Source organism: Heteronotia binoei, chromosome 17 (genome assembly GCF_032191835.1).
Source record: "Heteronotia binoei isolate CCM8104 ecotype False Entrance Well chromosome 17, APGP_CSIRO_Hbin_v1, whole genome shotgun sequence".
Classification (NCBI taxonomy): Eukaryota; Metazoa; Chordata; class Lepidosauria; order Squamata; family Gekkonidae; genus Heteronotia; species Heteronotia binoei.
The window spans coordinates 47,890,430-47,904,980 of NC_083239.1; the positions used below are offsets into that span (position 1 = coordinate 47,890,430).

The window sequence follows — 14,551 nt, forward strand, 5'->3', positions numbered from 1 at the left end:
AAGGAAGGAAGGAAGGAGGGAAGGAAGGAAAATAGAGGGGGGAGATGGAGGTGGAAAGAAAGCAGCTTTAAATGCGTTCTCCAAGCCACTACCGGTGACTTGAAGTGATTTAAAAAGACAAATGCCTTCTCCAAGCTCGCTGGCAGGGGCTTCAAGAGCCGCACAATATGTACGAAAGAGCCACATGTGGCTCCCGAGTCACAGTTTGGCCATCCCGTTCCAAAGCTTTTCTGCCTAGTCGGCAGATGGCGATCCTCGTTTGCTGCTGACCATGGCAACGGGCTGGATTAATCCAATTGCCCACGACTGCTTTCTGGGGCCAAACAGAAAGCGTTCAGGAGTTGGGTAGGCTTCAACTAGGATCCCCTCTTCTCCACAAGCACCACACAGAAGCCTTTGGGGGTGGGGAAAGCACATTTAATGCACATACAGAACAGTTATTTTTTAGGGGCAACTCTGCAGAGCAGAGGATGGGAGCCACAAAAGGGCGGTGAAAAGACCACAAAATTGCTTTCTGCTTCTTGCAGCCGGATATCCAGCCAAACCGTGCTCCCGGAAACTGCAAACCCACCCAGAACGAATTTTTTCGTTCCCAAAAGGCACACGGGGGCCGTGGGGGGACACCTGCGGATGCAACATTTGTGGCTCACGCCACTGAGAAGAGAACCCAGGAGTTCTGGAGCTCTCTGACAAAGAGCCGTCCGTTAGACCCCGCCCCCCCGCCCGTGGAGTAGGAGGCACAGGGCGTCGACAGGGCCAAAGAGGAGAGCCGGAGTTCCGCCCCGAGAAGGCACGGTGGGGCTCAGGCCTCGACGCCGTAGCGGTCAAAGTTCCGCAGGAGAACGGCCAGCTGGAGGTGGACGGTGCCCATGGCGCAGGTCTGCAGGCGGTAGCGGTCGGCCCCCGTGTAGATGAGGTCGCTGTTGAGGAGCTGGGGCCCGCCCCCCACGAAGCGCTGGGAGAGCTGCTCCTGCCAGGAGCCCAGGGGCCGCCAGGTCACACAGTCCAGCCGGTGGGAGCCGGGGCTGGAGGGCACGTGGCAGAAGCCGTAGCCGTAGAGCTCGCAGCGCCCGAAGGAGTCCTGGTGCCACACCTGGAGGTGGAGCTTGGGCCAGCCTGCCGCGGGGAGGGAAAGAGAGAGCGACACTCAGAGCAGTTATAGACAGCAGAGCACTGGGGAAAGGGCAGAAAAGGGCCGCTGGGATGATTAAAGCAGGGGTGTCAAGCATGCAGCCCAGGAGCCGAATCAGGCCCCCAGATGGCTCCTATCAGGTCCCCAAGCAAGGGGGGAAGGCAGTACTTGTTTTTCCAGGCTCTCTCGATCACACAGCAGAGGTACTGAGCCAAGTCTCTCTTCCTTCCCCCTCCTGGTCCCCTGGGGAAGGAAGGAAAGAGCCAGAGCTTCCTTTGCCCAGAGCTTCCTATCAGGTCCCCGAGCAAGGGGGGAAGGCAGTACTTGTTTTTCCAGGCTCTCTCAATCACACAGCAGAGGTACTGAGCTAAGTCTCTCTTCCTTCCCCCTCCTGGTCCCCTGGGGAAGGAAGGAAAAAGCCAGAGCTTCCTTTGCCCAGTTCCCTGGATCCCATGGGAGGAATACAAAGAAAGCACCTTTCAGACCAAGGAGTGCTAACGTTGTAAGCATGTTTTAAGGGTTTTGTTTTTAAAGAGTTTTAAAAAAAAAACTCTGCCCCATGGCGCAGAGTGTTAAAGCTGCAGTACTGCAGTCCTAAGCTCTCCTCACAACCTGAGTTCAATCCCCAGTGGAAGCTGGGTTTTTGAAGTAGCCAGCTCAAGGTTGACTCAGCCTTCCATCCTTCCGAGGTCGTTAAAATGAGTACCCAGTTTGCTGGAGGGAAAGCGTAGAGGACTGGGGAAGGCAATGGCAAACCACCCCGTAAAAAGTCTGCCGTGAAAACATTGTGAAAGCAACGTCACCCCCGAGTCAGAAATGACTGGTGCTCGCACAGGGGACTTTTCCTTTCCTTTTTTAAAAAAAACATTTAATTGTGTTTGTCTGTGTCCTTTATAAAGTTGATATCTCCGCTACCTAATCTTAAATAGGTACACACATGGCCTGGCTCGACATGGCCCAGCCCAACAAGGTCTCATTTATATCAGATTCGGCCCTCAGAACAAATCATTTTGACACCCCTGGATTAAAGGGTTGGCACACTATCCCTATGAAGAGAGGCTAAAACGCTTGGGGCTCTTTAGCTTGGAGAAACGTCGACTGCGGGTGACAGGATAGAGGTTTGCAAGATTGTGCATGGGATAGAGAAGGTAGAGAAAGAAGTACTTTCCTCCCTTTCTCGCAATACGAGAACTCGCGGGCACTCAATGAAATTGCTGTCAGGTTAGAATGGATACAAAGGAAGTACTTACTCACCCGAAGAGTGATTAACACGTGGAATTCACTGCCACAGGAGGTGGTGGTGGCTGCAAACATAAGACGGGTTCAAGAGGGGATTGGATAAAAATATGAAGCAGAGGTCCATCAGTGGCTATTAGCCGCTGTGTATTGTTGGAACTCTCTGTCTGGGGCAGTGATGCTCTGTATTCCTGGTGCTTGGGGTGGGGGGCGCAGTGGGAGGGCTTCTAGTGTCCTGGCCCCACTGGTGGACCTCCTGACGGCACTTGGGGGTTTTTTGGCCACTGTGTGACCCAGAGTGTTGGACTGGATGGGCCATTGGCCTGATCCAACATGCCTTCTCTTCTGTTCTTATGATTGGCGAGCTTTCCCAAGCACTCAGTGCTTTTTGTCTTACGAGAGCCCTGCACCGTGGGCTGTTATGACGACAGCCAGAGAAGTCTTGGATCCCGCCATTCCCAGCCTCGTGATAAGAGGGGACAACCACAGCGGCTTGCCCTGCAGGGCCATTGGGAGCACTAATGAAACAAGAAGGCATGTGCAGTGGTTGAAGTAATTAAAACACACTACGTAAGCCCTGACCTGGATAGACCAGGCAAGCCCGATCTCGTCAGATCTCGGAGGCTAAGCAGAGTCGACCGTGGTTAGTACTTGGATGGAAGACTGTCCTTGAAATACCCAGTCGGGAGGCAGGGGCGGGATGTACTCAGCCACCCCTCTAATATGCAAAATAAAAAAGGTCAAGGTAGTCAAGAGAGCCAGTTTGGTGTAGTGGTTAAGTGTGCGAACTCTTATCTGGGAGAACCGGGTTTGATTCTCCACTCCTCCACTTGCACCTGCTAGCATGGCCTTGGGTCAGCCATAGCTCTCGCAGAGGTTGTCCTTGAAAGAGCAGCTGCGGTGAGAGCCCTCTCCAGCCCCACCCACCTCACAGGGTGTCTGTTGTGGGGGAGGAAGGGAAAGGAGATTGTGAGCCGCTCTGAGACTCTTCGGAGTGGAGGGCGGGATATAAATCCAATATCTTCTTTCTAGTCCCTTGCGCAAGCACCAGTCATTTCTGACTCTGGAGTGATATTGCATCACGACATTTTCACGGCAGACTTTTGACGGGGTGGTTTGCCATCGCCTTCCCCAGCCATCAGCACTTTTCCCCCAGCAAGCTGGGGACTCATTTTACTGACCTCAGAAGGATGGAAGGCTGAGTCAACCTCGAGCCGGCTACCTGTAAACCCAGCTTCCGGCAGGGATCGAACTCAGGTCGTGAGCAGAGCTTAGGACTGCAGCTTCACCACTCTGCGCCATGGGGCTCTTAATATACAAAATACCCCTCGCCAAAAAAAATCTCTCACACTACATAATTTTTGGCACTCAGCCCTGAGCCTGTTCCCCAAATCCTTTCCCCCTCTTCCTCCCTCTGACGTCTGGCCCTTCCGGCCCCAGCCTGCCCCCACCACCCTCTCCCCTCTCTGATCCGGCAGCCACTTCTTCATCATTAGCAAAGGTTAGGGTGCTTCTTTGCTTCCCTTCTCTCACTTGAACGCTTTCATCCCAGCAATAAAGAGGAGCGGGAAGGCAGAATTTATTCATTGTCGAGGCTGGCTCGTCAGACGGGAAGGAAGGAAGAAAGAAAGAAAGGCCGCAGGAGATTTTCAGCAGCTCCCCCCCACCTCACATCGGCCTACCCCCTCCTCCCTCTCCCCACCCCCTTCAGCTGAGCTGAGTCTCGGCTTAGTTGAAGCAACAAACGGACGCTTAGCTGGGCCCAAAGGCAATCGTGTCTGGCAATTAATCCCCTGGGGCAAAGCTCTTTGTCTGATGGAGTGTACAACAAATGTAGATTCATTTCCTTAGACACAGCCAATTACGTTGGGTGGGGGGGGAAAGGAGGAAACAGAATCCAAAATGTATTCTATCTCCAAGACCTGGAGTCCAGGAAGAAGGAGAAAAAGAAGAAGAAGAAATTTTATCTATAGCCCATCCTCCACTCTGAATCTCAGAGTCTCAAAGTGCTCACAATCTCCTTTACCTTTCCCCCCTCCCCACAACAGACACCTTGTGAAGTGGGTGGGGCTGAGAGAGCTCTCCCAGAAGCTGCCCTTTCAAGGACAACCTCTGCCAGAGCTATGGCTTACCTAAGGCCATTCCAGCAGCTGCAAGTGGAGGTGTGGGGAATCAAACCTGGTTCTCCCACACAGGAGTCCGGGCACTTAAAAACTACACCAAACTGGCTCTCGTAAGAGTAGGGAAAGCCATTCCCGCTGCCAGGATACACCACTGGCTCTCAACAATGTGGGGTTTCCATGCCCCACCACCACCAATCATCCCTCTAAGCTGTGGAGTCTTGTGAGCAAAGATTTTACTGTGTGAGCTACTGGCATTAAAGTGGTGAACTACTGTGTAAATATGTAAATACTGTGTACATAAATAAATAACGGGTCCAGAAGAGGGTGACGAAGATGGTGAGGGGTCTGGAGACCAAGTCCTATGAAGAAAGGTTGAAGGAGCTGGGGATGTTTAGCCTGGAGAGGAGGCAGCTGAGATGTGATATGATCACCATCTTCAAGGACTTGAAGGGTTGTCCTATAGAGGAGGGTGTGGAATTGTTTTCTGTGGCCCCAGAAGGTAGGACCAGAACTAATAGATGGAAATTAAATCAAAAAAGTTTCCAGCTCAACATTAGGAAGAACTTCCTGACCGTTAGAGCGGTCCCTCAGTGGAACAGGCTTCCTCCTTGGGAGGCGGTGGGCTCTCCTTCCTTGGAGGTTTTTCAACAGAGGCTAGACGGCCATCTGACAGCCATGAAGATCCTGTGAATTCAGCGGGAAGTATTTGTGAGTTTCCTGCATTGTAGACTTGATGACCCTGCAGGTCCCTTCCATGATTCGAAGTTTGCTCTATACTCGCAGGGGTGGCCAATGGTAGCTCTCCAGATGTTTTTTTGCCTACAACTCCCATCAGCCCCAGCCATTGGCCATGCTGGCTGGGGCTGATGGGAGTTGTAGGCAAAAAAAATCTCGGGTGTTGGCCACCCCTGCTCTAGAGCCATTTTTCCTGAGCAAAGGCAAAAATGCGTGAGCCGAAGACTGAAAAAACAGTGAGCTAGCTCACGCTAACTCAGCTTGGAGGGAACACTGCTCCCAGCCCACGGAATGCTGGGAAAGCAGGCCACAGCACCGTGCTGTAGAACTTGACCACTAGAAGAACCACCAGATTATAACAAGCTGGAAAGGCGGGAAGTCCAGAAAGGTCAGTTTTGTGGTGGGAGAGAAGGGGGCCAGTGCTCCTCACCTTGCAAGCCTTTGGTGGCAAAGTGGACGTCGATGGGGTGGGACCAGTAGGCCACGTCATCCAACTGGGGGTTGTCAACATGGGTCTGCCCTTCCCGGAGCCCCGAGAGCAGCTTCCAGGCGCCACCTGAAAGAGGACGGAGGTGAGTGGGAGGGGGGAGATGGAGAAGGAGCAAAGAACTCGGGGCTTAGTTCTCATAGCCCTTTCTTACATGACCAGGGAAATGCTTTGGGGTCAAGAAGCAATTTTTCTCCAGGCCGGTTTGGCCAGGGACCAAATTCGGAGTGGAAGGCAGGATATAATTCCAATGTCTTTTTCTTCTTATTACTACATTGCAATATATAATGAAATAAGAACATAAGAGAAGCCATGTTGGATCAGGCCAATGGCCCATCCAGTCCAACACTCTGAGTCACATAAGAACATAAGAGAAGCCATGTTGGATCAGGCCAGTGGCCCATCCAGTCCAACACTCTGTGTCACATAAGAACATAAGAGAAGCCATGTTGGATCAGGCCAGTGGCCCATCCAGTCCAACACTCTGTGTCACATAAGAACAGAAGAGAAGCCATGTTGGATCAGGCCAATGGCCCATCCAGTCCAACACTCTGTGTCACATAAGAACATAAGAGAAGCCCTGTTGGATCAGGCCAATGTCCCATCCAGTCCAACACTCTGTGTCACATAAGGACATAAGAGAAGCCATGTTGGATCAGGCCAATGGCCCATCCAGTCCAACACTCTGTGTCACACAGTGGCCAATATATGTGTGTGTGTGTATACACACACACACACATATATATACATATATACACTGTGGCTAATAGCCACTGATGGATCTCTGCTCCATATTTTTATCCAATCCCCTCTTGAAGCTGGCTATGCTTGTAGCCGCCGCCACCTCCTGTGGCAGTGAATTCCACATGTTAATCACCCTTTGGGTGAAGAAGGACTTCCTTTTATCCGTTCTAACCCGACTGCTCAGCAATGTCATTGAATGCCCACGAGTTCTTGTATTGCGAGAAAGGGAGAAAAGGACTTCTTTCTCTACTTTCTCCATCCCAGGCATAATCTTGTCAACCTCTATCATGTCACCCCGCAGTCGACGTTTCTCCAAGCTAAAGAGCCCCAAGCGTTTTAACCTTGCTTCATAGGGAAAGTGTTCTAAACTTATAATCATTCTAGTTGCCCTTTTCTGCACTTTTTCCAATTATAATTATACAACTCACGACCCAGTTGCTAACAGGCCAAGGACCGGTACTGGTCCACGGCCTGGGGGTTGGGGACCCCTGAACTAGATGATTCTGCAGGTCTCTTCCAACTTTATGATTCTAAGTAAGAAGAGGTCCTGGGTGCAAACGTACAAAGAGCCTTAGATGGGATTCAACCACTGGTCCTTGTAGCCCCATTCCCGAAGAATTGGGAAAAACTAGCTGCATGCAAAGCACCTACTTCAATGCTAAGGAGAGCCAGTTTGGTGTGGTGGTTAAGTGTGCGGACTCTTATCTGGGAGAACCGGGTTTGATTCCCCACTCCTCCACTTGCACCTGCTAGCATGGCCTTGGGTCAGCCATAGCTCCGGCAGAGGCTGTCCTTGAAATGGCAGCTGCTGTGAGAGCCCTCTCCAGCCCCACCCACCTCACAGGGTGTCTGTTGTGGGGGAGGAAGGTAAAGGAGATTGTGAGCCGCTCTGAGACTCTTTGGAGTGGAGGGCGGGATATAAATCCAATATCTTCTTCTTCTTCTTCTAAGCTCCGTTCAGTCCCATGTCGACTCGCTGCGATCAGCAGCGGCACACTTAACGTCTCCTGGCAAGGAAGTCCCCAGCCTTCCCGACTGAGATCCCGTTTCACTGGGGTGCTCGGTCTGGGATCTGGTGCTGTCTGAGCAACCATCCTTCCCAACTGGTCCCCACCGCATCCAAGAGATCCCACCCTCCTTCCCCAGGGCCAGGGCATCAGAATCTGGCCGGCTCATGACCGTTTTCGTACGCCGATCCACAAAGTGTAAGGCTCCGCTCACCTGTGTGGATCCCCCATTTGCAAAAGAGGCTGCTGCGGGGGAATCCGCTGGCTCCCACAATCTGACCGATCACGTGCACTTCAGCCATGGGCCTGCAGTAGGACAAGAGTATTTTATTAAGGGAAATGTGGATCTTTCCTGCCACACAACAGATCGCTCGATGGCTTTGGGTTTTCTTACCACTTAACAGGTTTAGCCACCCAAAGGGTGATTAACACGTGGAATTCACTGCCACAGGAGGTGGTGGCAGCTACAAGCATAGATGACTTCAAGGAGGGACTGGATAAGCATATGGATCAGAGGTCCATCAGTGGCTATTAGCCACAGCTTATCGTTGGAACTCTCTGTCTGGGGCAGTGATGCTCTGTATTCTGGGTGCTTAGGGGGGCACAGTGGGAGGGCTTCTGGTGTCCTGGCCCCACTGATGGACCTCCGGATGACACCTGGGTTTTTTGACCACTGTGTGACACAGAATGTTGGACTGGATGGGCTACTGGCCTGATCCAACATGGCTTGTCTTATGTTCTCATGCCATGCAAAGTTCAATTTGAACAAGAATTTGGCTGTTCCGCATCGCCCCCCAGCAACATCATCAGCCTAACCATCTAGAGTTCATTCATCCGCACGCGTCCTACCCTTTCTATAAACTGATCCTCCCTACTTTGGTGTAGTGGCCAGTCTGGTGTAGTGGTTAAGTGTGTGGACTCTTATTTGGGAAAACCGGGTTTGATTTCCCACTTCTCCACTTGCAGCTGCTGGAATGGCCTTGGGTCAGCCACAGCTCTTGCAGAGTTGTCCTTGAAAGGGCAGCTTCTGGGAGAGCTCTCTCAGCCCCAGCCGCATCACAGGGTGTCTGTTGTGGGGGAGGAAGATAAAGGAGATTGTAAGGCACTCTGAGATTCGGGGTGGAAGACAGGATATAAATCCAATATCTTCTTAACATAAAAACATAAGAGAAGCCACGTTGGATCAGGCCAATGGTCCATCCAGTCCAATCACTCTGTGTCACACAATCAGGCGCCATCAGGAGTGAGGCCAGGACACTAGAAGCCCTCCCACTGTTGCCCCCACTGTTGCCAATGGAGACAAGACCTTTAAAAGGTGTGCGGTCCCTTTAAATGTGATGGCCAGAACTCCCTTTGGAGTTCAATTGTGCTTGTCACAACCTTGCTCCTGGCTCCACCCCCAAAGTCCCCAGATATTCCTTGAATCGGACTTGGCAACCCTAGTTCATCCAGAGTATAAGCAGGCAATTGTGCGCCCATGCTGACAGGTATGGGGGATTCTCAATGCTCCTAAGAGGGAAAGTCACAGACCAGATCTGTCGCCCCCCACACCTCCTTCATGTCACATTTCACTCTCATTCTGCTTGTGGCTTTCTCCCCCACCCCCCCAAGAAGTCCAGACCTTCAGCATAAATCAGCAGGGCCCTGTGAGCAAACAAAAGTTAAAATATAAAGCAGAGCTTCATTAAAATATAAAATGCGCTTTGCTCTCGGTGACCAGCTGGGTCCCCTCCAGCAAACGGTCCGTGAAGCATGACGAACAGGTCAGGTGCCTTTGTGTGAATATTCAGGAGATCACAGCGAGAAGGTCTCTACATGTTCGGGATGATGCGTCCTGTCAAAGGCTGGGGACGCATGCCACAATGCAGTCTTCGCACACAGCCACACACCGTGCAAATTCTTCTTTCACACATTGCCCGACTCCCCTGCAACCATCACTTAAGAAATGGGCTACCAGCAAAGAGTAGGGAACCCCTGCTGGGTCTGAACCCCCCCAACTGCTGGTACATGCGGCCTTTTCCGTGGTGGCCCCAACCTGATGGAGCGGCCTGTCTGAGGAAGGTCAGGGGGGCTTCCACTCCCCTGGCTTCCCACAAACTATGGGAAACTGATCCAGGCGGGTAACTGTGTTGGTCTGAAGCAGCAGAACAAAGTCTGAGTCCGGTGGTGCCTTTAAAGCCAACAAGTGTGATGTGGTGGCAAAAAGGGCAAATACAATTTTGGGCTGCATCAACAGAAGTATAGTGTTCAGATCACGTGAAGTGATGGTATCGCTTTACTCTGCTCTGGCAAGACCTCACCTGGAGTATTGTGTTCAGCTTTGTGCACTAACTTTTAAGAAGGATATAGACAAGCTAGAACAGGTCCAGAGGAGGGCAACGAAGATGGTGAGGGGTCTGGAGACCAAGTCCTATGAAGAAAGGTTAAAGGAGCTGGGCATGTTAAGCCTGGAGAGGAGGCGGCTGAGAGGTGATAGGATCACCATCTTCAAGGACTTGAAGGGCTGTCATCTAGAGGATGGGATGGAATTGTTTTCTGTGGCCCCAGAAGGTAGGACCAGAACCAATGGGTTGAAATTAAATCGAAAGAGTTTCCGGCTCAACATTAGGAAGAACTTCCTGACCGTTAGAGCGGTTCCTCAGTGGAACAGGCTTCCTCGGGAGGTGATGGGCTCTCCTTCCTTGGAGGTTTTTAAACAGAGGCTAGATGGCCATCTGACAGCAATGAGGATCCTGTGAATTTAGGGGGAGGTATTTGTGAGTTTCCTGCATTGTGCAGGGGGTTGGACTGGATGACCCTGGAGGTCCCTTCCAACTCTATGATTCTAAGTTTCATTTTGGGTATAAGCTTTTATGTGCATGAACATAAAAGCTTATACCAGGGGCGGCCAAACCGTGGCTCAGGAGCCATATGTAAAGTAACAAAAGGGGGGAGCACAGTAAAAATATCTCAAATGCAACAAACCCAAACAACTGCGTTCAATGACACTACAAAAATATATAATGTACAAAAAACTATATTCAACAAATGCCGGCACAATCCTTGTTATACAAATTCTGTATGCAATAAAGTCCTTCCAACCAAGCCGTCTCTTAACTCAAGCAGTCTCTTAATGTTGCTCACAGTTGTCTTCAGATGAATATATATTCTTGGAAAGCAAATATATAATTCCAGGCAAGTAGCCTCAAATTATAATTCCCCACTATGCGATTTCTGGATTTTGAAGTGCGTTTCAGTCAGTGCTCCTTCGTCAGGTAAGGTATTGTTTCCTTCCAGAAAAACTCTAGAGGGATAAGACCCGAATTCTGAATCATGTGAAGCTGTTAAGCTGTGTAACATTGTTAATTGGGACCCCGAAAGGAAGCTATACACCAGGGGTGGCCAAACTGTAGCTCAGGAGCCAGATGTGGCTCATTCACACATATTGTGTGGCTCTCAAAGCCCCCACTGCCCTGCTGGATGGTGGCTTGGAGAATGCATTTAAAGTTAGCGATGCTTTCTTTCCACCTCTCCCTCCCCCATCTCTTTTCCTTCCTTCCTTCCTTGTGGGCTCTCAAACATCTGATGTTCATGTCTTGTGGCTCTCAAACACATCTATTCTGTGTGGCTCTTATATTAAGCAAGTTTGGCCACCCCTGCTATACACAAACTTTTCTTTGCAAGTGTTTGGAATGAGTATATGAAATAAGAGTTTTTGCGTGCAGGCACACTTCAGACAAGAATTTGAATGTGTTCCTGCACATGAAAGCTTATACCCAGAATTAAACTTCATTGCTCTTTCAAGGTGCCTGGGGACTCCAACTTTGTTTTATTAACTTGTTGTGTAGGGCTTTTGAGAACATCTTGCATCACGACTAGGTTTTTATAGTTTGCCATCTGCCTTGAGTCATGGTGAGAAGGGTGGCGCTATGAATAAAGTAAATAGACAAACAAAAAAGGTGGAAACTGCTGTGGCTAAGTGGCAGAGCCTCTGCTTGGCATGCAGAAGGTCCCAGGTTCAATTCCTGCCATCTCCAGTTAAAAGAAGCAGGCAGGAGGTGATGGGAAAGACCTCTGCCTGAGACCCCGGAGAGCCATGAAGTGGGGCTGTGGCTCAGTGGTAGAGCCTCTGCCTGGCATGCAGAAGGTCCCAGGTTCAATCCCCAGCATCTCCAGTTAAAAGGACCAGGCAGGAGGTGATGGGAAAGGCCTCAGCCTGAGACCCTGGAGAGCTACTCCCAGACTAAGTATAGAGAGTACTGACCTTGAAGGTCTGATTCAGGATAATGCAGCTTCAAGTGCCCATGTGGACGGACGTCACTGCAGGCAGGGGCTCCCTGGGCATATTTGCGATAGTGCAGCAGAAGAGAATTCAGATGGATACAGCTTTTCTCAGCTCTGCCCAAAGCTGTATCTGCCCAAATCCCAGAGGCGTGTTAGTCTGTGGCAGCCAAAAGAAGAAGCGGGAGAAGATGAGCATGTAAGGAGCGCTGCACGTTCTGAGGATTAAAACAAGACCCAGAAAACAGCAAAAGGGTCCAATCCATCCCTCGAACCAGGGCTGGCCAAACTTGCTTAATGTAAGAGCTGCACAGAATAAATGTCAGATGTCTGAGAGCTGCAAGACATGAACGTCAGATGCTTGACAGCCGGGAGGGAGGGAGGGAGACAGATGATAGATAGATAGATAGATAGATAGATAGATAGATAGATAGATAGATAGATAGATAGATAGATAGATAGATAGATAGATAGATAGATGGATGATAGATAGAGGAGGGAGAGGTGAAAGTAAAGCAACTTTAACTTTACAGGCATCCTCCAAGCTGCTGGCTGGCTTAGCAAAGTGATTTAAAGAGAGAAATCCCTTCTCCAAGCTGGCCAATGGGACAGTGGGGGTTTCAAGAGCCACCCAATATGTGTAAAAGAGCCACATGTGGCTTCCAAGCCACAGTTTGGCCACCTCGTTCTAAGCTGAGTTAGTGTGAGCTCACAGTTGTTTAGCTTCCAGCTCACGCCTTTTTGTCTTCGCTCAGGAAAAATGTCCCCAGAGCACAATAATTGATGCAGGAGCTCCCAACTTTAATGCCAGTCGCTCACAAAGTAGAATTTTTGTTCACAAGCCTCCGCAGCTTAGAGAGAATGTTGGTGCACCTCCCTCTTAACTGCTGGTCCCATTCCCCTGCTTCCTGCCTGTGGGGGGCACCAAGGCTTTGCAACCCCACCCTTGCATTTCTGCAAAAACAGGAAGGGGGAAATGCATGATCTGAACAAGCCCCAGTTGCAGGCTCTGCACTGCAGGGCAGGTCCTGGCTCAGCAAAGCTAGGAGCACCCACCGTTCTGTTTCCAACAGCAGTCAGCCAAAGAAGGACAAGAAAGGATCCCTCCTCCCTTTCCAGAGGTAGGCTGCCACTGGCCGTGGAGGTTTCACTTAGGGTTGCCAAGCCCAATTCAAGAAATATCTGGGGGCTTTGGGGGTGGAGCCAGGAGCAAGACTGTGACAAGCATAACTGAAGTCCAAAGGGAGTTCTGGCTATCACATTTAAAGGGACCTCACACCTTTTAAATGCCCTTCCCTCCACTGGAAATAATGAAGCATAGGGGCACCGTCTTTGGGGGCTAATAGAATTGGACTGCCGGTCCAATCTTTTTGAAACTTGGAGGGGGTTTTGAAGAAAGGCACTGGATGCTATGCTACAAATCTGGTGCCTCTACCTAAAGAAAACAACCCCCTCAGAGTCCCAGATACCTGCAGATCAATTCTCCATTATTCCCTGTGGGAATCGGTCTCTATAAGGAATAATGGAGTGCCCAGCATACATTTCCTCCCCCCCCCGCCGCATTCTGATGACTCTGCCTCCACCTGGGTATTGGCAAGCCTAGTTCCACTCCACTGGCCTTAGGAATGCAATGCCAGGCCCTTGGCATACTCACTCCTTCCTGCACGCTCACTCCATGCGTCCTCAGCCTTCCCGCGTTTCACTTAGCCCCGATTTGGGAGAGATAAAAGAAGAACGTAACTCGTTCACACGTGCAAGCTACACGCAAGGCACACCGACTTCTGCGCACGCGCGGTACCCTCGCGACGTGGAACGTTCCGAACCCCGTCTTCGCTGTCCCCGCGCGCCTCCGAGGCCCCGTTGCCGCGGTAACCGGGAAGCCACGCCCAGCACGAGGATCTGATTGGAGGGCAGGAGGACGCCGTTCCTCCCGCTCGCGAAAAGGAGTCTGGGAATGAGGGCGACGCTAGAGGTGAGGGGAAAAGCTGAGGGTGGGGAAAAAATTCCGGTGCAAAAATCAACCCATAGAAGCAGCGCCATTTCGGAACCGTCAGCAGAGGCGGCTTTGGAAGTTTGGACTCTTGCTCTAGTTCGTTTGTTTTTATCTCTGTGATCCGGGCCGAGGAGGGAGTGGCCATGTTGAGTGTGGCAAGACCCCGCTTCAGCCGAGCCTGTCCGCCATCTTGATGAGGGCACTAGTCAGGATGAAGCCGCCATGTTGGATGCCTTGCGCCTCTGTTGCCAGGGTAACCAAATCGGGCCTGGGCTGAAATGCGAAGCCTAGGGGGCCTTTTAAAAGGATTGGACCAGGGGTTCAAATTCTGTGAGCCCCCAAAGACGGTGCCCCTATCCTTCATTATTTCCTATGGAAGGAAGGCATTTAAAAGGTGTGCGGTCCCTTTAAATGTGAGGGCCAGAACTCCCTTGGAGTTCAATTAAGCTTGTCACAACCCTGCTCCTGGCTCCGCCCCCCAAAGTCTCCTGGCTCCCCCTCAACTCTCCTGGCTCCACCCTCAAAGTCCCTTGGCTCTGCCCCAAGTCTCCTGGCCCCACCCTCAAAGTCTCTTGGCTCCACCCCCAAAGTCTCCTGGCTCCACCCCAAAGTCTCCTGGCTCCACCCTCAAAGTCTCTTGGCTCCACCCCCAAAGTCTCCTGGCTCCATCCCCAGAGTCCCCAGATATTTCTTCAATTGGACCTGGCAACCCAATGAACCTGCCTAAGTGCCTTTCCTTGTGGCTGGGCCAGCCCTCCTATCTTTCTCTAGCAGCAACAGCCAGAGTGGTTCAAGTGCCAGACTAGCTTGGGGAAGCCCCTGGTTCGAATCCCT

At 51.2% G+C, this 14,551-nt stretch overlaps 1 protein-coding gene across 2 annotated transcripts; it reads right to left on the reverse strand.

Moving 5' to 3' along the window:
* Nucleotides 1-395: 395 nt before the first annotated feature.
* On the reverse strand, nt 396-13,577 carry B9D2 (B9 domain containing 2). 2 transcript variants are annotated; one of them, XM_060257615.1, is made up of 4 exons: nt 13,379-13,577; nt 7,679-7,770; nt 5,657-5,782; nt 396-1,116 (listed from the first exon to the last, which is right to left on the reverse strand). In XM_060257615.1, the coding sequence occupies exons 2-4, from the start codon at nt 7,764-7,766 to the stop codon at nt 803-805; spliced, it is 528 nt and encodes a 175-aa protein (XP_060113598.1). In that variant the 5' UTR covers nt 7,767-7,770; nt 13,379-13,577; the 3' UTR covers nt 396-802. The 2 variants fall into 2 exon arrangements, with proteins under 2 accessions (XP_060113598.1, XP_060113597.1); XM_060257614.1 differs by lacking the exon at nt 13,379-13,577 and adding an exon at nt 9,086-9,147 and having other exon boundaries at nt 803-1,116.
* Nucleotides 13,578-14,551: the final 974 nt, after the last annotated feature.